This window comes from Rhineura floridana, chromosome 13 (genome assembly GCF_030035675.1).
Source record: "Rhineura floridana isolate rRhiFlo1 chromosome 13, rRhiFlo1.hap2, whole genome shotgun sequence".
In the NCBI taxonomy this organism is placed as follows: domain Eukaryota; kingdom Metazoa; phylum Chordata; class Lepidosauria; order Squamata; family Rhineuridae; genus Rhineura; species Rhineura floridana.
In genome coordinates, this window is record NC_084492.1 from 25,536,522 (window position 1) to 25,559,006 (window position 22,485).

At 43.1% G+C, this 22,485-nt stretch overlaps 1 protein-coding gene across 1 annotated transcript in view; it reads right to left on the reverse strand.

Moving 5' to 3' along the window:
* Positions 1-405: 405 nt before the first annotated feature.
* VSTM2B (V-set and transmembrane domain containing 2B) overlaps positions 406-22,485 on the reverse strand; it is a 41,272-nt gene continuing 19,192 nt past the window's right edge. The window contains exon 4 of the mRNA XM_061594264.1: positions 406-494. Coding sequence (XP_061450248.1) covers positions 406-494 — 89 coding nt within the window. The remainder of the gene's footprint in view (positions 495-22,485) is intronic.

Below are 22,485 nucleotides of genomic sequence, written 5' to 3' on the forward strand. Positions count from 1 at the left end.
TGCCCTTCTTTAGATGGGCTTTGGCTGCCACCCGTCCACGTCTTTACATATCATCATAAAAGCAACTGTTCAACAGTTCGTGCAAAATTAATTGTCAGGGGAAGGGTTTAGAAAAGAAAAGAATTGGAAAAGTAAAAGAGAGAAATAATAGCTACCTTGTGTGGAACAGGGCATTTATGCCGTAGACTCTCGAAACTAGATGCATTATTTCAGGTGACTGACCTTTGTGTAATGTCCCAAAAATATGCTTTACCCCTCCCCTTGTAGAATGTGTCATGCTTCTTTTCCAGTCTCTTTCTGTCCATCTTTAAGATTTTAGTTCTCATTGAGGGTTCTTTTTCTCTGTTTTTTTTTTTAAATAGGCTCCTTCCCATTTGGCTGAGGATTATTGGATACAGAAGTCCATCAGTGGTTTAAGAATAAGTGTACAAGCTTATGCAACACTAACAGGAACGTACAGAGGAAAGGATCTGTCACATAAATTGGCTCTGTACCTGGAAAGAAAGAAGAAAAAAATGAGGGAGGGAGGGAGAGAGAAGAGAAAGATTTAATTTTTGCAACAACATGATGCATGATGTAGCATTTTAGGGAAGAATGAGTAGTCACAGAACAGATGCGGAGAACCTTTGGCCATCCAGATGTTGCTGAACTGCAACTCCTATCCTCCCTGGCCATTGGCCCTGCTTGCGAGGGCAGATGGAACTTGTAGTTTAGCTCCCCACCTCTGTTATAGAGAATACCTTCAGTTCAGGCCCTTGAGAGCTGGGGTGTGCAGCTTTTGGCTCCAGGACCACTTGCAGCCTTTGGGCTAATTTCAGGTGGCCCTTGGGCTCCCTTCAGGTGGGTGACAAGGAGAGGGAAATAGGGGGGAAAGGGCGTGACAGAAAGAGAGATGGTAAAGGGGTGGCAGAGAGATAAAAGAGGTGGCTCCACCCACTTTGGGAGCTGACCCTGCCCATTTTTAACTCCGGTTCCTCTCACTGCCAATATGTGGTCCCTAGAAGACAACCCTCAGGAAATGTGGCCTTCCTCATTAAAAAAAAGAAGAAGATTGCCCACCACTGCTTCAGAGGAGAAAGTTCATGTTAAAAACAACAATACAGTAATATTGTATACTTCACCGAGAAACCAAGTTGTAAAAATGCATGTGTAAAAACTAGGCCATAGTCAGGCATCCAAAGATGGAGAAATTTCAAATTGCAGATTTATTCTCTAATTAGGGATGGAGGAGAAATTTGATGCTGTTCATATTATAAAAGGAAACCTACCTATATAAATAATAATTATACACAACAAGGGCAATCCAGAATAAATATAATTATTATACAGAACAGGGACAATCAACATGGTGCCCTCCAGATGCTGCTAGACTATACCTCCTATCATCCCTGGACATTGGCCATGCTGGCAGGGGCTGATGGGAGCTGGGGTCCAGCAACATCTGGGGGGGCACCACATTGGCTACCTCTGCTCTAACACATGTGAAATCATTCTTCTTCTGACCTTATTTTGAAGGAGAAGAGAAAATCAGGTGCATTGAATCCAGCCCCTAGTCCCACCCCCAACAATCAATTGGTGGAATCCTGGATTTATTTTTTTTAAAGAGCAATGCACGCAGTTGGGCTGGGGAATCAAACACATGTCATTCATTTGCACCCACAAGTCACCATCCAACTTGCTCAACCCTGATTTGGTGTATGCATTCGCACCTACCTGGATCACCTTTAAAGGGTAAATTAGGTTGATTCAAGGAGGATAAGGCTATCAATGGCTACTGCCCTCAATTGCTGAATTCCACCTCCCCTGTCAGAGCAATATAACTCTTAATACTAGTTGTTGGTGGACACAAGCAGGAAAGAGCGATTGCAGGGGTCTTTTCATGTTCTTACGGAACACCAGGGTGGCCATGCAAATAGCTTGCATTCTGGCATAGAAATAATTGAAGTTGCTACTATAAATATGCATTAATTGAAGTTGCTACTATGTATGTGTGTGTACACACACACACACACATTTTAATCTTGCAAATGGTTTTTTTGACAGATCGTGGATATCATTTGCCCATTATTCTGGCTTTATTCCAGCATTCCTTCATCAACAGAATAAGTTTTGCTTTTGGCCACTGGCTGCAAGACTCACCGTGACACTTTTCATTACCAGCTATGGACATAGAAAGAAAACACATTTTCTGTATGATGTATGCATACTGTTACATTAAAGTAAAAATGAGGCCATATAGAGAACAGAAATCCAGAAGAGGAGCTTTGAGGACAATTTCATGATGTGATATTTAGTAAACACATGGCAACACAACACAGACACCCCCCCTTTTTCGTTCCAGGTTCTGCTTCTTCCTTTCCTAGGCCTTTGTTTCTTCTCCTTTTCTTTCCCTAGGCTCTTCCATGTGCCTCCCTTCTCTATGACATCAGAGCAGTTCAGCCAATCACTGCTAAATCCTTTATTGTTATCTCTGCTGCCACAAAATCTATTGCTGCATCTCCTTAGTGGTGAGGATGGGCCCTGCATTTGGACGGTGCACAGTTATATGAACATAACATACCTTATAGACCACCTTCTCTCACAGGAATGTACCCAGGCCTTTAGGGTGGCTTCAGAGGCCCTGCTCTGTATCCTGCCACTGTCTGAGATCCACTAGGTGGGCTTCCCATAAGCATCCGGTTGGCCACTTTGGCAAAGATGGCACTGGACTTACATATAATAATAATAATAAAATTTTATTTATTAGTCGCCCATCTGTCCGACTTAACGGACATAGGCCGTTCATCTGATCCAGCAGGGCTCTTCTCATGTTCTCACATCCCTGGCATTTCCAGTTAAAGAATGTCGGGTGTCAGCAAGTTTGGGAAAGAAACTCTGTCTGAAACCCTGGGGCATCTGTGGTTAGCCAAAGGGCATAGCTGTGGGCTAGATGGTGGGCTAATGATGCAGTATGAGGCAGCTTCAACAGTTGTTCACAGAAGGACCGGTTTTAGAAGTGCTCATCTGTCAATAAGAATAAGGCCTGGGTCTTCCCATGTTCTGTGTTCAGAACTCAACATGAAAAACCAGTAGAAATGGAGCAGGACAGGTTTGTGGACACGTGGATGTCATTCCTACTGCATATAAGCAAGAGGCCCTCTGGGGCTGTTCTGACCAGCTACCATATATCTTTCTGGACTGATCTATGTTCAAAACTGAGAGAGGTGTCATTGGCTCCAGAGTAGGAATGTCGGAGAATTTCGACAAAAATGGAAATGGGAGTGGAAATTGCCCATGTTTGCTTATTTATCCTATGTCCAGAATGGAAAGCAATCCAGTGAATACAATTGGTGTTCACTATTGTTGTTGCTTTCAGTCTGCAAATGATAATGTAATTGATAATTTCCCCATTTTGCATTGTGTTTCCTTTGCACTGAATAATGTAGATTTTGGTGGAAGATGAACTGCAGCGGAATGGAAAGAGTGCTGCATGCAGTGAATACAAGGTGGAAGGCAAATGGATGCCTTCTTACAGATGTACTCCATAGTCAATATTGTTGTCTTATACAAGATGATTGTGAGCATGGAGACATTGTACTCCAAACAATGTTTAGACCTTTAAATTTTTTTTAAGCAAATGTCTATGGTTGATAACATCTGGTACAGGTCAAAACAATAAAAAATATGGTCTAGATCATGAAAAAAGGATAAAAAGCTAACAAAAAGTCCACTCTGTCTGCCTCTCTCTCCCTCTCTTTATTTTTTTTTATAAAAGTACTCTATTGATCGATAACACTCATCCCCTGAGTCTGCAATTCTGCTATTAGATTTCAGTGCAATCCAATTTGGAGTGCCTCAAACTGTATTCCAAGAAGCCATCTTGCGGGAATATGGCTGGCCTCCTTTGTTCGCAGACAATTTTAATTAAAAGCTCTGCATAAATGTTTGTGCAGGGTTGCATCACTATGGATTAGCTGTGTGTTAAAAAAAGAAGTGTGTGTGTGTGTGTGTGTGTGTGTACCTGACCGGTTTTTCTTGTACAAGAGAAATACTAGCCAATGTAAGGGCACATTCGCACATACTGCTTCCTTACAGCAGAAAGATGCTGCAACTGGGGATGGATAGAGCCATCAAGTCCAACCCCCTGCTCAGTGCAGGAACCCAGATCAAAGCATTCCCGACAGATGGCTGTCCAGCTGCCTTTTGAATGCCTCCAGTGTTGGATAGCCCACTACTTCTCTAGGTAATTGGTTCCATTGTACGGCTCTAACAGTTAGGAAGTTTTTCCTAATGTTCAGCCGAAATATGGCTTCCTGCAACTTGAGCCCATTGTTCCATGTCCTGCACTCTGAGACGATCGAGAAGAGATCCAGACCCTCCTCTATGTGACAACCTTTCATGCACTTGAAGAGTGCTATCATATCTCCCCTCAGTCTTCTCTTCTCCAAGCTAAACATGCCCAGTTCTTTCAGTCTCTCCTCATAGGGCTTTGTTTCCAATCCCCTGATCATTCTTGTTGCCCTCTGAACCTGTTCCAGTTTGTCTGCACCCTTCTTGAAGTGTGGAGACCAGAACTGGACGCAGTACTCAAGATGAGGCCTAACCAGGAGGATTTCTTTCTGTTGCTGAAGGGTGGGCTATCTGAAGTGCCTGTGATTATTATACCTTCTCTTTTGGGGCTACATTTGGGATTCCAGTGGGGGGGAGGTCTTTCCCCCCATTTTCTTTTAGCAAAAGCCTCCGACCAAACAAGGTCAAATGTGCTATATGGGCTTATATGCAACCAAATGTCCAATTAAACCCCCACATTGGCCATTATGGCTGGGGCTGATGGGAATTGTAGTCCCAAACATTTAGAGGGCACCAGGTTGGGGAAGGCTGCTCTAGATGTTCACAAGCATGACACAAAGACAATGGCTGACATCTTTTTCCCCCCAGCCCCTGGTATTCTGAGGTGTACATAGAGGTTTTATTTAGCTATCTTGGCTCATAGCCATTGATCCTCCAGTTTGTCTAACTAACCCTTTAAAAAAAGCACTCTAGCTAGTGGCCATAGTTGCATCTTCTGGTAGGGAAAACCAAAACTTATCTTGTTTTGTTTAATTTATTTAATAGATTTACACCCCACTTTTAAAGAAAATATCTTCACTTCAGAAAAAGGTACATGCCATTTCACACAGACAAATAAACACAGCACTACATGCTTTAAAAAACCTTTTGGGGGCAATCATACAACCTCATGGAGGAGAGGATGCAATTGCTTGCAGAGCTTCCAACCAACGTGGTTTGGAAGAAAATTGCTTTCTGTTCCCAGCAAAGCGATGAGTACACAGTGAATTCCTTGCATCTTGGCATACTTTGAGTGAGGACAGAGCTCCAGGCTTGAGCTCTGAAAAATACAAACAATAAAATGGAGTGCCTCTGGACATGTACTGTGTGTCTTTATCTCACCACGGATAACTCATAAAGGACCCCCCTCCAGACTGTGTTTTCTTTTTTGCAAGTGTCTTCAATATGTCATTGAAGCATTAATAGTACATTAGTGGTGGATTTATACTGGACCATCAACACATCATTCTGCTTTATTTGTTGTTCTGCAAAGCTTCCCTAATGTTACCACATTATTGCTGTCTGGAGGGGCATTTTTATGCTATAGCACAACAAAGCGGAACAACCCCCTTGAACATCTGTGGTACAAGACATTTAAGTAGGAAGTTATAGGACATGAACTGATTGGAAATGAAGCAGTATGTTCACCCCAAAACATTTGCAGGTGCAAACAGTATTGAAAGTAGAATTGCATACGACCACCTCAATATCATCATGAGCACAAATCATCATGAAGGCACAATAAAAAAGGACATCTGAAAGGGCCTATACAGTCCCTATATATCTTCAGTTAAATGACCAGGCATTATGTAGCAAATCTGCTTAAACCAACAGCTGACTGTAGTCTAAACCAGAGCTTGGAAAAGTTACTTTTTTGAACTACAACTCCCATCAGCCCCAGCCAGCATGGCCACTGGATTGAGCTGATGGGAGTTGTAGTTCAAAAAAGTAACTTTTCCAAACTCTGGTAAACCTAATTTAAGGTTAGTTCAAAGATGCTGAAAATGTCTCAAGACTATTATGATGGAGGCTCAAGCTTCGCAACAACAGAACCGATTTCCAAGACGTCATTAATTATAAATAATCTCTGAAACAGTGATCAAACCTAAGCACGATCCAGAGAAAGGTACATGCCATTTCACACAGACAAATATGTCCCTTGGCGACCGTAACTCTTAATGATTCTTAAACTCTTAACAGCACCTCCTTCCCTCAACTGAGAAACAATGCATTTCAGATGATGTGTTGTGAAATCAAAGTTCTTTTTGTGGTGGTATATCTATGATGCAAATCATGCACAGATGCAAATCATTATTTGGACTGATTCCCAGGCAAATATCCATAGCTTTACAGCTTTAAGTATAACTGGATGTGGCAGGAATCCAATGTACACTTGAGGAATAAACCCCATTGAACTTAAAGAGGCTTTCATCTGAGTAAACATACATAGGAACGTATTACAAGTCCCAGTGGCATCCATGGGACTTGAGCATTTCAATTTCTTTGCTACCCACCCTCCCTTGTATGAGAAATTCTGCAAAAATTCATGAGGATGGCAAAACAATTAACTGCAGAATTGCTCCACAAATTATTTTATTTGGCCTAGGAGAAGCCATAAGGCAGGAGATTCACCTAGCATCACCACCAAGGCCCTCTTTGCTGTTGGAGGAGGGCCGTAGCTCAGTGGCAGAGCATCTGCTTTGCATGCAGAAGGCCCCAGGTTCAATCCCCACCATCTCCTGGTAGGGCTGGGAAAAGAGTCCTGCCTGACACCCTGGAGACCTGCTGTAGGTCCGTGTAGACAATAGTCACCTACACGGACCAATGATCTGACCTGATATAAGACAGTTTTCTATGCCTGTCAAGCTAGTTCAGGACCAAAATGAACATTTAGTATAGATGTCATTACCTAGATCTACCACAATTAACCTTCACAATAGGGAGTATCCTAAAAGGAGCTGACAGATGAGCACTTAGTGCAGACCCAGCCATTCTAACCAATCAGTCTGGGAGCCACTCTAACCCACGGAAAATAGCTTTCTTTGCAGTACCGTGGCTGAACAGTTGCCTTTGCTCACCTACTTAGCGCAAGATCGACACATCTACATTATTTGTTTATTTAAAAAACCTTTAAACCAGTTTAAATGCCATGGCTTCCAAACCATCGAATAGCAGCAACATTGGAAAAGAATTGGTAATGGCTTGAACAAAGTTCCTGGTTACTTTATAGAACCACAGCTTCCAGGGTTGTACAGGCTCCGGTGGCTATTAGTTAGGATGGCTATATTACCTCCAGTATTAGAGGTACTATGCTTCTGAATACCAGTTGCTGGGGAACACAAATGGGGAGAATGCTGCTGCCCCACAGGTATCTGGTTTGCCATATGAGAACAGGATGCTGGACCAGATAAGCCTTTGGTCTGATGCTCTGCTTATGTTCTGTGTTTGCAGGTATATTCTGCAGCATGTCATTGATGCAATAATAGTGCATTAATGGTGGATTTATCCTGGACCATCTACACATCATTCCACTTTATTAGTTGTTCTGTGATGCTTCCCCAACGTGACAGCGTTATTGCTGTCTGGAGGGGCACTTTTGCACTACAGCGCACAAAAGTGGGACCCAAAAATGGAACATTTGTTGGATGAAAAGTTACAGGATTTCAGAAGGACGTTACATGACATGTGCTGATCGGACACAAGACAGGATGTCTGCCCTGAAAAGTCTGCAGGTGCAAAAAGTATTGAAAGCGGGATTGTGTATAACTGCCTTGATATCATCGTGAGTGTAAATTATCATGAATGTACTATAAGAACAATGTCTGGAGGGGTCCTTAAAAGTCCCCTGGATGGAAACCATGGCATTTAAAGTGGTTTGAAACTAGTTCCAATTTTTGATGTGGCCGTACCATCCTCTTCCTGATACTTTATGCTCTCTACCATTCACCCTCACCTATGTCTAAAACAGAGATTTCCCCAAAAATTTCACTTGAAATTTGCTAATGTTCCCTAGTATTGACTTTACCTTCTTCACAGCTGCCACACGCTGGGTTGACATTTTCTCTGAGCAATCCCTCATGACCCCAATATCACTTTCCTAGTTAATCACCACCAATTTAGACCACATCAGTGTATATGTGAAGTTAGATTTTTGTTGTTAACCCCAAAAGGCTTCCAAAATAATGTTTATACTACTACTACTACTAAATAATAACAATTCTCATTTTTCACATAAGAGATCTTAGGCCCAGGGTAGCCAGTGTGGTCCCTCCAGATGTTGTTAGATAACAACTCCCATCATCCCTGACCATTAGTCATGCTAATTGGGGATGATGGAATTATAGACCAACAAATTTAGAGGGCAAAACATTGGCTGCCCTTGTCTTATTTTTTGTTTGTTAAATTTATATCCCACCCTTCCTCCCAGTAGGAGCCCAGGGCTATCTTAAGCAGAGAGATTTTGCCCAAGGACATCCAGTCCTTGGCATTTCTCCTTATTTATGAATTATTTGCTTTCCCTGCCTCTCTTCCAGCATGGAACTCAGTGTGGGATGTGCTGGGTTAGGTGGTCTCTCATGCAGGCAGTGGCTACATCCAGAACTGCTTTGCTTCAGCTACACCATGCGCCTTCAGACCATAGCTTGCCTTGCCAGCTGCATTCTCAAGACTCCTGTCTCCTTTCCTCGGCTCTGATGCCTGTTTTGCTCTTCTCTCAGATCAGAGCCAATGACTACACAGTAGGGTGGAGCTACCCCTTCCTCTCCATGAACGCATCACAGCGTTCTATGGCTGGAAATGTGGATGTATCATGCAACAGTAGGATCAGGGCAAATAAACATATGAAGAAATGGGGCAAAACTGCTGGCCAGAGGGCTAACCCCACACGTGGTTTGTGGTTGCTTGTGGCCTTACCACTAGACACCACGCTGTCACTAGCAATTGGGGATGGAAGGATCTGTCAGTTGTGGTTCTTGCAATTTCTCATTTTGCCAACCTTAAATTCAGTTCTCCACATTTCTGCAAAAAGTTTTGATTTTTTTAAAAAAACCCTTATGAAAATTTGTCAGCATTTTAGTGCAAATTTCTGTATGCAATTTTGCCGTATACACAAATTTTTGCAGAGCAATCTTCCTTGATATAATGCATAACACACAATTTTTTTGTATGTTATGTTCACTAACATATGCAATTTTATGCACACTTTGGCCCGGGATATGCATTTTTGTACACATTACTAGTGTGGAGAACTGCATTGCAAAATTAGGAGATGTGTGAATTTGAAAGGATGACTCTGTATATTGGTTCAGATATAATTTCAGAAAGTGCAGATTTGGTAGGCTCGTCTGTAAGTATGAATCTAATTTCTCCCCCATCCCTACTAGACAGAGACACTTCTTTCTCTCTGTGACATCAGGGCAGTTCAGCCAATCACTGCTAGAGGCTTCATTACCAACATAAAAACACCTTGGCACTGGAGTGGAGAACTGTGGCCTGCATCCAGCTCACCAAACCATTTCTAGTGGCTCACCAACCCTCTGCTAATTCCTCTTCTCCCTCAGATACGACACTATTACTATTACAAAAAAGGTCTTTGAAACAGGAAGCAACTCTAAGACCTTGTTATAATGGTGCTGCACCAGGGCAAAAAGATTTTCCATTAGCTACCAGGACAAGTTCAAGGTTCTAGTCTTGGTGTACAAAGCCCTATACAGCTTGGGACCAGGATACCTGAAAGACTGTCTTATCCCTTATATACTCCGTTAATCGCTACTTTCTGCAGGTGAGGGCCTCCCACAGATACCATCTTATCAAGAGGTCCATTCCACACAACATAGGAAGGAGACCTTTAGTGTTGTGGCACCTCCCTTTGGAATTCCCTCCCCTTGAATATTAGACAGGCACCATCTCTGTTATCTTTTTGGCATCTATTGAAAACCTTCCCCTTTCAATAGACCTTTTCAGTAGAGACTTTATCCCAGTCTGTGTCTGTGCTGGAATTGCGTTTTAAGATGTTTTTAAAGCTTTTTGTAAAAAAAGATATTTTCAACGATGTTTTGTTTTAATATGTTTTTAAAGATGTTTTGTTTTAGTATATTTTAATGTCTATTTTTATGATTTGAGAGCCAGTGTGGTGTAGTGGTTAAGGTGGTGGACTATGACCTGGGAGGCCAGGGTTCGAATCCCCACACAGCCATGAAGCTCACTGGGTGATCTTGAGCCAGTCACTGCCTCTCAGCCTCAGAGGGAGGCAATGGTAAACCCCCTCTGAATACCGCTTACCATGAAAACCCTGTTCATAGGGTCACCATAAGTCGGGATAGACTTGAGGGCAGTCCATTTCCATTTTGTCATAGTTTTTTTTAGTGTTTTTGTTTGCTGTCCTGGGCTCCTACTGGGAGGAAGGGCGGGATATAAATTTAATAAATAATAATAATAATAAGGATTTCCTCCCTGTTTTTCCTCCCCACAACAGATCTGGGGGAGGTGGCAAGCTGTTGCGGAGTGGGAAAATGCTATGGCTTAGTGGTGTACAGATGATCATTTTCATGTCACCAATGAATGCCAAACTGAGAGGAAAAGATAAAACATTACCTAGAGATATAACACCAAGAAATTTCTGATTGTCTCCCCATGGCCATGCAAAGAGAGAGAGAGAGAGAGAGAGTGCAGAGGGGTGTATGGAAGCCTGAGGCTTGTACAGTCCTCATAACACTAGACTAGGAGAAGGGGACCTTTATTCAGTCTGAAGGCCACATTCCCTCCTGGGCAAACTTCTGGGGCCCAGAAGGCAAAAGCAGGCGGAGCAATGAATATGTTATCTTTGTATGTTAGGCTAGTTTCTACACACAGTTTATTTATTTATTTATTACATTTATGTCCCACCTTTCCCCCAAGGAGCTCAAGGTGGTGTACAAACATGGCTCTCCCTCTCTTGTTTTTATCCTCACAACAACCCCGTGAGGTAGGTTAGGCTGAGAGACAGTTATTGGCCCTGTGAGCTTCATGGAAAAGTGGGGATTTATTGATTTTCATTTATTTATTTAGAGTGCCAGACAAATTTATTTATTTATTTACTTAGGGTGTCAGATCAGGGACTCCCAGGTATGAGTCTGACACTCTAACCACTACTCCACACTGCCTCTCCGTTGTACATCCCTTTCCATCCAGACAAGCGAGAGGCATAGAGCTCAAGAACACAGTCCAGCCAGGCAATAACCACGAAGGAATATATGGACTAGGGCTTCTGAGGAGACAGGGGGTGTAGCTGGGGAAAATATACGATCTGGGGAGAGTCCACATTCATCCCCCCCTTAACCTGATGCTCCCCACCCCTGCATTAAACCATGGTCCCACCTCCTCATAAAGTTCAGTGTCTGCAGTTCTACCGTCGTCAACTAAAGACCTATCCCATCCCATCTTTTTGCATGGTGGTAATCATGGGGGAGAGTGGGAATGTCCCCCACATATTCCTGTCACTCCAGCTGGTGCAAAATGTTGCAGCTAGACTGTTGACAGGGACAAACTCTGCTTCTTATCAGCTTGCACTGGCTGCTCATATGTCAGCGGGTCAGGTTCAAGGTCCTTGTATTAATTTACAAGGCCCTTAACAACTTAAGTCCAGGATATCTTAAGGGCCACCTGATCACTTATATCCCTACCTGATCTTTGAGGGAGTCTCTGTTGGTGGTCCCGCATGGCTCAGACGCATGTCTCATGACTACTAGAAACCATGCATTCAGTATTGTGGACCTACGCCTGCGGAATTCCCTCTCTAGTGAGATGAGAATAGGCAGCCTCCTTGCTGAACTTCAGATGCATGAGAAAGACTTTCTTATTCCAGCAGGCATTTTAAGGTAGTGTTTGGGTTTATGATTATTTTGTTCGTTTTATTCCCTGTGTGGTTTATTTTTATGTACACCACTTACAAATGCTAATGATTTAGTGGCATATAAATGCCTTAAAAATCAATCAGTCAAATTTATCATCATTCCTTCTCTTTTCAATAATCACGCTGCGGATCCTTATGTAGCAAAAATGGCACCATCGATGCACAAGAGAGAGGCATCAGCTGGTTTAGGGGAACCCGAAAGTTTGCAGAAGTACAAAAAGAAAATATTTTGAACAAAATCCCTCAGGGGGTGGTGAGAGTAACTGCAAAAACAACAACAACAAAATCCCCAGCCCAGTGAATACTGAGTGTGCTCTGTACAGGATGCTAAGTGACTATGGGAGAAATGGAATGGAGTATCATGGAGGAGAGTATGGCTGGCTAAGCGAGAGGAGTATATATCTATGTCCTGCTAGTGCCATATCTCCTCCTTCATGGATCCAATGTGGTACGCATTAGGTTTCTAGGTGGTTCTCCCATACAGGCTTTGATCATCCCCAGACATTCAACATGTTGGGAGTAAAGCACCTATGCATGTTGCAAGTGACCTGAACCAGTGGGAGAGGGGGCAATAGAAAGACAATCTATTCTTCTCTCTGCTCATTCCTCCTCTAAAGCATTTGCTGCTTTTGCAGGCTTTGCTCCTTCCCTTCCTCCCTTCTCTTTATGTTTTTGTTCTCAGTCATGCCTCCCTCAGTGAAGGCTGCATGGCTGCTTTAGCAGGTATGACTTTACCTCTTTGTAGTAATAAGCCTTATGTTTCTTTATTCTTTCAACTACGAGTCTTAACAGACCAGTTAGTTCTGCATTCAGTTGCAATATATACACTCCAAAAACTCTTGACACAACAAAGTTGGTGCATCATGTGCTTTTGGACCAGGGCACTGCCCTTAGTAAGTGAAGGTGGCAGATTGGTGGCATTCTTCCCTTGCCCACAGCCATTTTTGCAAGATACAGATTTAGCTGTTCTTCTAAAGTGCAGCCCTTCTCAGATGACAGCAATTGCCTTCCAGTCAGTAACAGCCCAGCGATGCAAAAACAACAGTTGCTAAGGACTGTTGTGACAAATAACCCTGCTCCACTGACACCCCTGCTTTTCCCAATGCAAACCCTACAGGAGCTGTTTAATATTGATGCACACCATTGCTTTGTTACTGCCTCGCTTGCAGGAGCGCAATGGTACAAATAGTCATTGTGAACTTGCCATGAAATGCACTCCTTAAATTAAAAACCTATAATCAATTCATCTTATTCCTAATACAATGCTGTCAGAGATTGGTACAGTGGAAAAAAACCAAACCATGTCCTTTCAGAGACTACCAAAACACCCACAGTTGCTGTGTTTCCCTTATCTGTTTCCAGACCCCCCTTTTGCCCTTATTCATGAAAATGTTGGCTTTGCTGCAACAGGAGAGGCTCCCAAGAGAGAGAGAAAGAGAGGCTTCAACATGTAACTAAAGCTGTGATCCCACACACTCTTATCTGGGAACAAGTCCTATGGAGCGCAAGAGAGTTTACTTCTGAGTAGACATATATAGGATTACACAATTAAAATTCTATATACCAGCGGCTCCCAAACTTCTTTCCCCCAAGGATCACTTGAAAATTGCCAACCGTCTTGGTTGACAGCTTAATGATTTTTTTTGCTTGTTGCAGCAATTGTAATGTGCTCTGCTAGATGTTGTTTTATTGTTGAGTGTAATTTTACAGACATGCCGTGGACCACCTGAATGAAGCTCATGGACCACAGTTTGGGAACCTCCGCTATATACTATGGTGGTCCTTGTATTCCCAATGAGGTACCAGCAGGTCAGAGGTTTCCAAAACAAGATGGGAGTTGTTCACCAAAGGCAGGATTGAGAAACCTTTGCTCCTCTGAGTGTTGCTGGACTCCAGTTCCCATCAACCTCAGCCAGCATGAACCATCATCAGGGATGATGGGGAACTAGGAGTTAGGAAGGATGTGGTGTTGCATTAGCAACCTCCAAGCACCAACTTAGCAGCCTTTCAGCTTTCCCTGATGCCCTACCTCTTCCAAGAGCATCAGCATGCCCACGATCCAGAGCATACTTTGATCCTGACTTCTTGGCATATATACTGGTACACAGGTGAGGATGCAACTAAAAACTAACAATGGATAGTATTCAACTAAATCCAACTCACAAACCGATAGAAATGAATGAACCTAAGTTAGTCATGTCCATTAACTTCAATGGGTCTACTCTGTAGAACTAGCATTGAATATCATCCAATATCTTTCCGACAAAGATTCAGGGATTGCAGACTTTGTGCTGTTAGGTGGTTGCTGCATCTTCTGGTTTGGGTTTCAACTTAGACACGGTGCTGCTTTTGCTGCCCCAGGGATAATTTTGTAGATGGGGTGGTGGTGGTGGTGGTAAGGCTAGTGAGGGTGCATCAGATGCCATAAAACCGCAGCTTTATCAACCGCAGCACCTTTCTGGGTGGTATTATTTGTTGTTGTTGTTGTTGTTGTTGTTGATGATACTTATTATTATTACTCACCCTTCACTCAAAGGTCCCAGGGCGGGTTACAGGAATTTTAAAATACATAATTAAAAACAACCTAAAATCATTACATCACAAAAAATGATGGTCCTATAACTACACATCTCAGGTATCAATGGCCAGGTTGAAGAGGTGTGTCTTCATCATTAGCCAAAAACTATACAGTGAAGTTGCTAGACATAGCTCTGTGGGGAGGGAGTTCCACAACTTAGGACTGCGACCGAAAATCCCCCCCCGAGCTTCTGAGGATGGTGGAACTACCAAAAGGGCCTCCTCTGCTGATCTCAACACCCAAGAGGGTCTGTAGGGAAGGATATTTAGGACCTCAGTCATTTAGGGTTTTAAATACTAACATGAGCACCTTAAATTGGGCCTGGAAACAACTGGCAATGAACTGGTAGCCTTGGAGGGGGGTGTCATTGAGTTGTATCCACTGTAAGTTCTACTCTGAGTAGATTCATTGAAATCAATGGGCATGATTACTTAGGTTCATTAACTTCAAGGAGTCTACTCTGAGGAGAACCTGGTTAGCTACAAACCATTTCCGGGTGATTTCCCTTCATTCTCATAGGTCGGTTCTAGGGGCAGTGATGGGATCCCAGGAAGTTATGGTGGAGGTGGTCGGCTATGCACCAGGATGGCCCTGGAGCTTGGGGGAGCTTCAGATTTTAAGCCGCCAGTTTAGTACCAATGAATACATGAAAGAAAGTGGACTAGCAAAACTTTTTAAATACTCGCAGCTTTCATGGATGCATTTGCAAGCAAGCTCCATGGCTGTGAACTCACAGTGAGACCACCCTTTCTATTTCCCCAGGCTTTTCATTGTTAATGGCTATATTTCAAGTTTTTTGATGGCAAGGTTTGGGGTGTTTTAGGCTGTTGTATTGGGTTAGATGGGGTTATGTCTTTTAGATTTTGTTTAAAGAGGAGATGTTTTTACAGGGCGCTTCTGCCACCCACTCCCCATCACTGCATAATTATACATCTGTAAGTCATCCCCCACACATCTGGATTAGAAGGAAGACCTCCCACAGTAGATAGCGACAAACCCTAAAAGTGTAACTGTTTGTCTATTATTGCAAAAACACACAAACAAACTGGTGAAGAGAAGGCTGAGGGGTGACATGATTGCACTCTTTAAGTACCTGAAGGGCTGTCACATAGAGGAGGGTACAGATTTGTTCTCTGCTGCCCCAGAGGGTAGGACTAGGTCTAATGGTTTTAAGTTGCAGGAGCGTAGATTCAGATTGGACATTAGAAGGAACTTCTTGACAGTAAGGGCAGTTCGGCAATGGAACCGACTGCCTAGGGAGGTGGTGGGATCCCCTTCGCTGGATGTCTTCAAGCAGAGGCTGGACAGCTATCTGCGGAAGATGCTCTAGCTGTGGATTTCCTGCTGTGAGCAGGGGGTTGGACTCAATGGCCTACAAGGCCCCTTCCAACTCTATGATTCTATGATTCCAAATGTATTGTGTTGTAAGCTTTTGCAGCTTAGAACCCACTTGATCAGATGCATGGTTTTGTCCCTAGATACACACTGTGCTGCTCTGTGGGGCAGAGGGTCCCACGCTGAGGATAAGGCAGGACAGGGTTCAAGCAGGGTTCTAGGACAGAAATGGGGAACCTCTGGCCCGCCAGGTATTTGCTGAAATACAACTCCCATCAGCCCAAGCAAGCATGGCCAATCCAGGCATGATGGGAGCTGTAGTTCAGCAACATCTGGAGGACCAAAGGTTCCCCACACCTTCCCTAGGAACACAGAATTCTGACGATGTTCCAGCAAGGGACAAGCTGAAACAAAGCTCATATAGTAGCAGTAGAAGCCTGATTGTTAGCACCACCTGTGCTGCAAGATTCTGCTTTACTGAAAGGAGCGGCAGCCTTCTCCAGAAATCTCCTTCTGTGATGGGGTGTGGGAGCCTCAGGTCTTCTGCAAGGGAGTCCTCTGAGGCAGAGGAAGGCAGTGCCACACCGCCAGGCTGGCTGGCTAGGAGCATTGGCCTTGCCTGTTCACTTGGCAGCCGTGGTTCTGCGGCTAGCCCTGCATGCCTTTTCCCTTCAGGTTCAGCATCCTTGCCTCCATCGCCCAAGGAAGAGGCATCTGACTCCTGGTCCCTGACACCCATATACACACACATGACTAATAGGCACCCAAGCAACAAATACTGCAATATGTTCTCACCTCCTAGTAGGAAGTGCTCCTGTTGGAAGGGCCCAATTAGCCACACTCCCCTCCATTGTTCTCCATTCTAACTCTTCCCCCATGGTTTTCTTTTCTTCTTTCCCATCTGACATACAACATGGCTACTGAGCATGCTCAGACCTCAATAGGCTGTTTTTTTAAGGGGAGGGGGAATGTTGTCACCTTAGCTTATGTGGATACCTCCCTCTTGTTTTTCTCTCTCTTGTTTTCCTATAGTCCTGTTGGCACTCACTTCCTGAGTTCACCGTTAGAAGGAGTGATGTCATTTGGGCATCTTTAGCCCTGAGAAGAAGAAAATATATGATAGCACTCTTCAAGTACTTGAAAGATTGTCACCCAGAGGAGGGCCGGGATCTCTTCTCGATCATCCCAAAGTGCAGGACATAGAATAACAGGCTGAAGTTACAGGAAGCCAGATTTCAACTGAACATCATGAAAAACTTCCTAACTGTTAGAGTGGTGTGACAAAGGAACCAATGGTCTAGGGAGGTGGTGGGCTCTCTAACACTGGAGGCATTGAAGAGGCAGCTGGACAGCCACGTGTTGGGTATGCTTTAAATTGGATTCCTGCATTGAGCAGGGGGTTGGACTTGCTGGCTTTATAGGCCCCTTGCATTTCTGTTATTCTGTGATTTGCCTGCTAAGGCCTACAGGTCCTAAAATGGACATAGAGGAAAGAAAATGGCAAACCGTGGTTCTCAAAGGCTATGAAATACAAGGTACAGCATCTGTGATGTGGCCTTGCTGTCTCACTATTTGTATCCCCACCCCAAACACCCCTCCTCCCTCAGGTTGCTTGCAGACTGTTGCTATTTTCAGGTGGGATTCAATCACATACCAGCAAATTCAGGTTGCACAATTATGGATGGTTGGAAGGTCTTGCTCAACAAACCCACTTACCCAAAATATCAGACTTTTTGTGATATGGAAAGTGATGGGAAAATGCACTGGGAAGTGTACAATAACACTTGGTTTGAGGCAATGCCATCTAACCTCTCCGCAAACCAATCAGAATGAATGCTCATTAAAGAGCCAACATCATCTAAACTCTCTGCAGATCAAATCAGGATGAATGCTAAGTGAACAGGTCATCTGAAAGCACTTTCTGTCTATAGAAGAAGAAAACGAAGGCACCATATGCGAGAATAAATGTAGGGAAGACCTCAAAAATACACAGAAGAAAAGTTCATTGCCCAATCCTTTTTGAGTATTATAATTACTCTTTGGGGGCAATTCTAATACAGTTCTGTCACAACTGTCTTCAGTACCTTCTCAAAATAGGATGATTTGCTTTCTCATGGAAAGAATTAAACAATTTCATCTAAATCAGAGCCAACCCAGTGGAAGCAAAAGGTAGCCATAGTGGCCCATAAGAAAAACTCCAGAATCAACATTAGGGCCAACACAAAACAAAATAGGATGCAAAGCTTTAGAATTTTGAAGAACTCTTCATCAGGCTAGATGGTGAACAAAACAAGGGTTGCAGAAGTGGAGGAAAAAAGCTGGCTGATGTTGGTGCCATAGACAGTTTGCAAATATTCATTGTCTAAAGAGTTACCAGACATTGAGATAAATATCTTTCAAGAGTACCTCTGTGGAAAGAGGTAGCAGACATTCAGGTAAGAATCTGGTCACCCCCAGACTGTCATTATTTCATGAGAGGGATTCGAGTGCATACTGGAAATTTGAAAATGAAATGGACTGCCTTCAAGTCGATCCCGACTTATGGCGACCCTAAGAATAGGGTTTTCATGGTAAGAGGTATTCAGAGGTGTTTTATCATTGCCTTCCTCTGAGGCTGAGAGGCAGTGACTGGCCCAAGGTCACTCAGTGAGCTTCATGGCTGTGTGGGGATTCGAACCCCGGTCTCCCAGGTCGTAGTCCGACACTTTAACCACCACACCTTGCTGGCTCTCACTGGAAATTTAGGTTTGCACAAGGCAGTCCATCATCATCATCACACAATTAAAGTGGATTAAAGAGCTCTTTTGCCTTGGGGCAACAAACGCACATTCAACAGACTTTTTGTGGTTAGGCAAGTGATGGGGAAATGAACTGAAAAAAGTAGGACAAATGAATGATTAATGGGAAAAGGTATGTCCACTTCACAGCTAAATCAGGCTGAATTCAGGATGAATGTTCCTTATCTTATACCCTCCCCATAGCCAATTCAGAATGAATGCTCAATAAAGAACAGAGTCTAACCTCTGAGTAAGCAAATCAGGATGGATGCTCAGTAAACAGGACATCTGGAACAGCCCTAAGCTATTTGCTTTGCATGGTTCAGGTTGCACCCAGGGCTGCTGGAAAGAAGAAACATACAGCGGTTGATCCCTTATTTTTGAAACTATAAAATCTGGCTCTTGCCCAGATCTGTCTGCATCTTTAGGAGACAGATTCTCTGTGTACCTGTGAGTAATCTCCTGAGTACCTTTGGGGCCTCCTCCTCATGTGCTCCTGTATATATATCTGCCACCTGAGAACAACATTCCATGCATCTGATGAAATGAGCTTTAATCTAGGAAAGCATCTGCCACAATAAATATATTGGTCTTTAAGGTGCTTTTAGACTCTTTTTTAAAAAATGTATGTGTGTGTGTGTTCATATCAGGGACTCTACATTCTAGGCACGTTTCATTTTAAGAACTAACCAACCCCAAATGCAGCCCCCAACAGTCACAAACTTTCCCAGTCAAGAAGTCCTACTACCTATCTGTTTTCTCCTGTAGACTCTAATGACATTTTTATACTTTCCAGTCTAGGAATTAATCAACATCCCATTACAAAAAAAGCTGCTTCCCTTATCTGACCTTACTGAGATCCAAGGGAGTCCATAATAGCCCTGGCTTTTAAAATGCTAGTGATGCGTGTTTAATAAGAAGTTCCTTTTTGTGTGTTTATTACCAGGTGACATTTAAGAACCCTATCCCCATTTCATTTATGCCAAATATTCTTTCTGGTATTTTATACCTAGTACAGGTAGAATAACTGCTGGGCCCGGTTTTCTTTTACATCCTGAAATAGCACTGTAGCCTTTAGTGTTTAAATGAGCAAAGTTAATGAAGGGATAGTGGATACTTGGGCTAGGTAGCCCATGTGGTATCTCCCAGATGTTGCTGGACTCCAACTTCCATCATCCCTAACCAGTGGCTATGTTGGCTGGGGCTGATGGGAGTTGGAGTCCAACAACCTCTGCAAGGTACCATATTGGTTACCTCTATCATAAGAAGTTACATAGGAAGCTATCTTATATTGAGCCAGACCATTGGTCTATCTAGTTCAGTACATCAGGGGTGGAGAATGTGTGATGCTCCAGTTGATGTTGGGCTCCAACATTCATCCGCCCTGATTATTGGTTCAGTCCTGGCTGGGGCTGATGGGAGTTGTAGTCCAATGCCATCTAGAGGGTCACAGGTTCCACCTCCCTGGTCTATCGTATAAGATAATTGGGGGGGGGGTCATTTTTAGGAATATGGGAATCTGCCTTTTGCTAGGTCAGGCCATGTGCCTACAGCAAGAACTGTGAAGTTAAAATCTACCTTAATGCAAAAACAGTGCTCCAAAACAAAGTTAAGGTACAGACATAGAATGCATTGTTATAAAATAATATCAAAAAATTAATATGTGTATAAACAATCAATATAAAATCCTTATGTATTCTCATATAGTAATAAAAAGATGGCCAAAATATGTAAAAAATCAGTGCCCAAACTCAATGAAATACAAAATATATAATATAATCAAGGCAATATCAATGTGGAAATAAAAGGCAACTTGTAAAAAGTGGCCAATGTACATAAATCAGTGCCCAAATAGTGCACAATGTATACCATAGCCAGACGCGTTTTGACAATTAGTCTTCTTCAGTGGCTTTCATGATGAGTATACATTTTGTATATTATATTCTAAGATATGAACTGGTGCGTGGGCTGTTCATTAACTCAATTATTCATTTCCTTCTGTCAATCAGTTATAAAGAATATATTGAGAATTTTACTAACATTTTGCGAAAGCCAGTATCAGAAAAAAGGGCTAAATCAGACAAACACAGGGGCGCTAGTAGTGCTGTAGCACTTAACTAAAGTTGCAGAACGTACAGCAAACTCCTGCCAGTACTTCACAAAACTGAAGAGTTCCTGAAACACCCCTCCTGCACACATTGAGATATAATGATGATGTTCCACTTCCCCCTTTTAGTTGAATCTGGGAATGGGGTACCAAGATCCCTATAGCTATGCTTACAGGAACATAGGAAACTGCCTCAGACCATTAGTCCATCTAGCTCAGTACAGTAATTCCTCAGTTAACAAAGTAGAAGCATTCTTGTACATTACTTCTTTAACAGAAACTTTGGTACCAGAGGTAGGAATAACATGGAAAGAATAGGGATAGGTTCCTACACTCACTCATAGATGGTGGGACAGCTTCAATAGGGGCTTTAAAGGGTGCCTACCCAGTACCCACCCACTCCCCCTCTTCCTTCCTCCCCTCCTTCTCCTCCTCTGACTCCTATTGGACCCTTCCCTCCCCAGCCCTGGGAGAAAGCAAGAGATCTCTTTAATGCAAAGCAAACACACAGGCTTGTCAGTTTCACCCTAGTAAAGCAAAGACACAGGCTTAAAAGTTTATCCATAGCAAAGCAAAGACACAGGCTAGTCAGTTTCACTTTAAAGCAAAGGCACAAGCTTGAAAGTTTATCCATAGCAAAGCAAGGCTGGTTAGTTTCACCTTAAATAAAGTCTTGGTTACAAGGAGCTTCATTCCTGGAGGATTGGTTAACTGAGGTATTACTGTATCGTCTACACTTACTGACTGTCCAGGGTTTCAGACAGGAGTCAGTCACAGTCCTGGAGATGCTGATGATTGAACCTGGGACCATCTGCATGCAAAATTTGCATTGTAACCTCGGCCTAGGATACAATGAGATACTCTAGACACAGGCTGTGAGCACACTAGTCACCTACAGCAAACTTTTCCATTGGCCACACCTGGAGGGGGAACGGGTTGATCTGCCAACCAGTTGTGAAATCTCTTTGAAGTGATTTTTTAAAAAACACACTCGAGCTGATCTGATGAAGTTTTACAGTAAATATGGGTGGAGTTTGACTAGCATCCTGTCCCGCTGTTTCAGAAAAGATATGTGGAGATGCACTGGAACTGACAGAACAGTAAGTGTGTCTCTACCCTCAGTACTTTCTGGGAAGGATTCAGTGGCATACTGGAGATTTAGGTTTGCACAGTTAAAGTGGATTAAAGTGCTCCGTAGCCACAAATCCACTTTTTAAATTAAAAAAAAAAATTCTCTTCACAGTTAGGAAAGTGTCGAGGAAATGCACCAAAAAGTGTGATATAAACTTTTATGCGGAAGACCACATAACTGCTGCTGACGTAAATCAGGAGTAACGCTTAGTGTCATATAACCTCCACACAAATAGATCAGAGCCAATGCTCAATAAAAACCAGGTATAAGCTTTGTGCAAACAAATCAGGATGAATACTCAATAAACAGGGTATCTGGAGGAGCCCACCATGAACTTACATGGGGAGCAGGTTGAACTGTAAGTGAATCTGGCTATCACCGCTACATTCTTTCTCAGTTCCTGTGGTTAGCTTCACTCCATATGCCACAAATGATCACACAATGTAGAAAGACTTTTTGATGGTGTTTGCAGACATAAGTACTCCCTATTCACCTCTGGTTGTATCCTCTCTTCTGCCATTATCTGTGAATGTCCAAAACAGAACTTGAGCAGAACCAGACCTGCAAAGTTGTTGCATC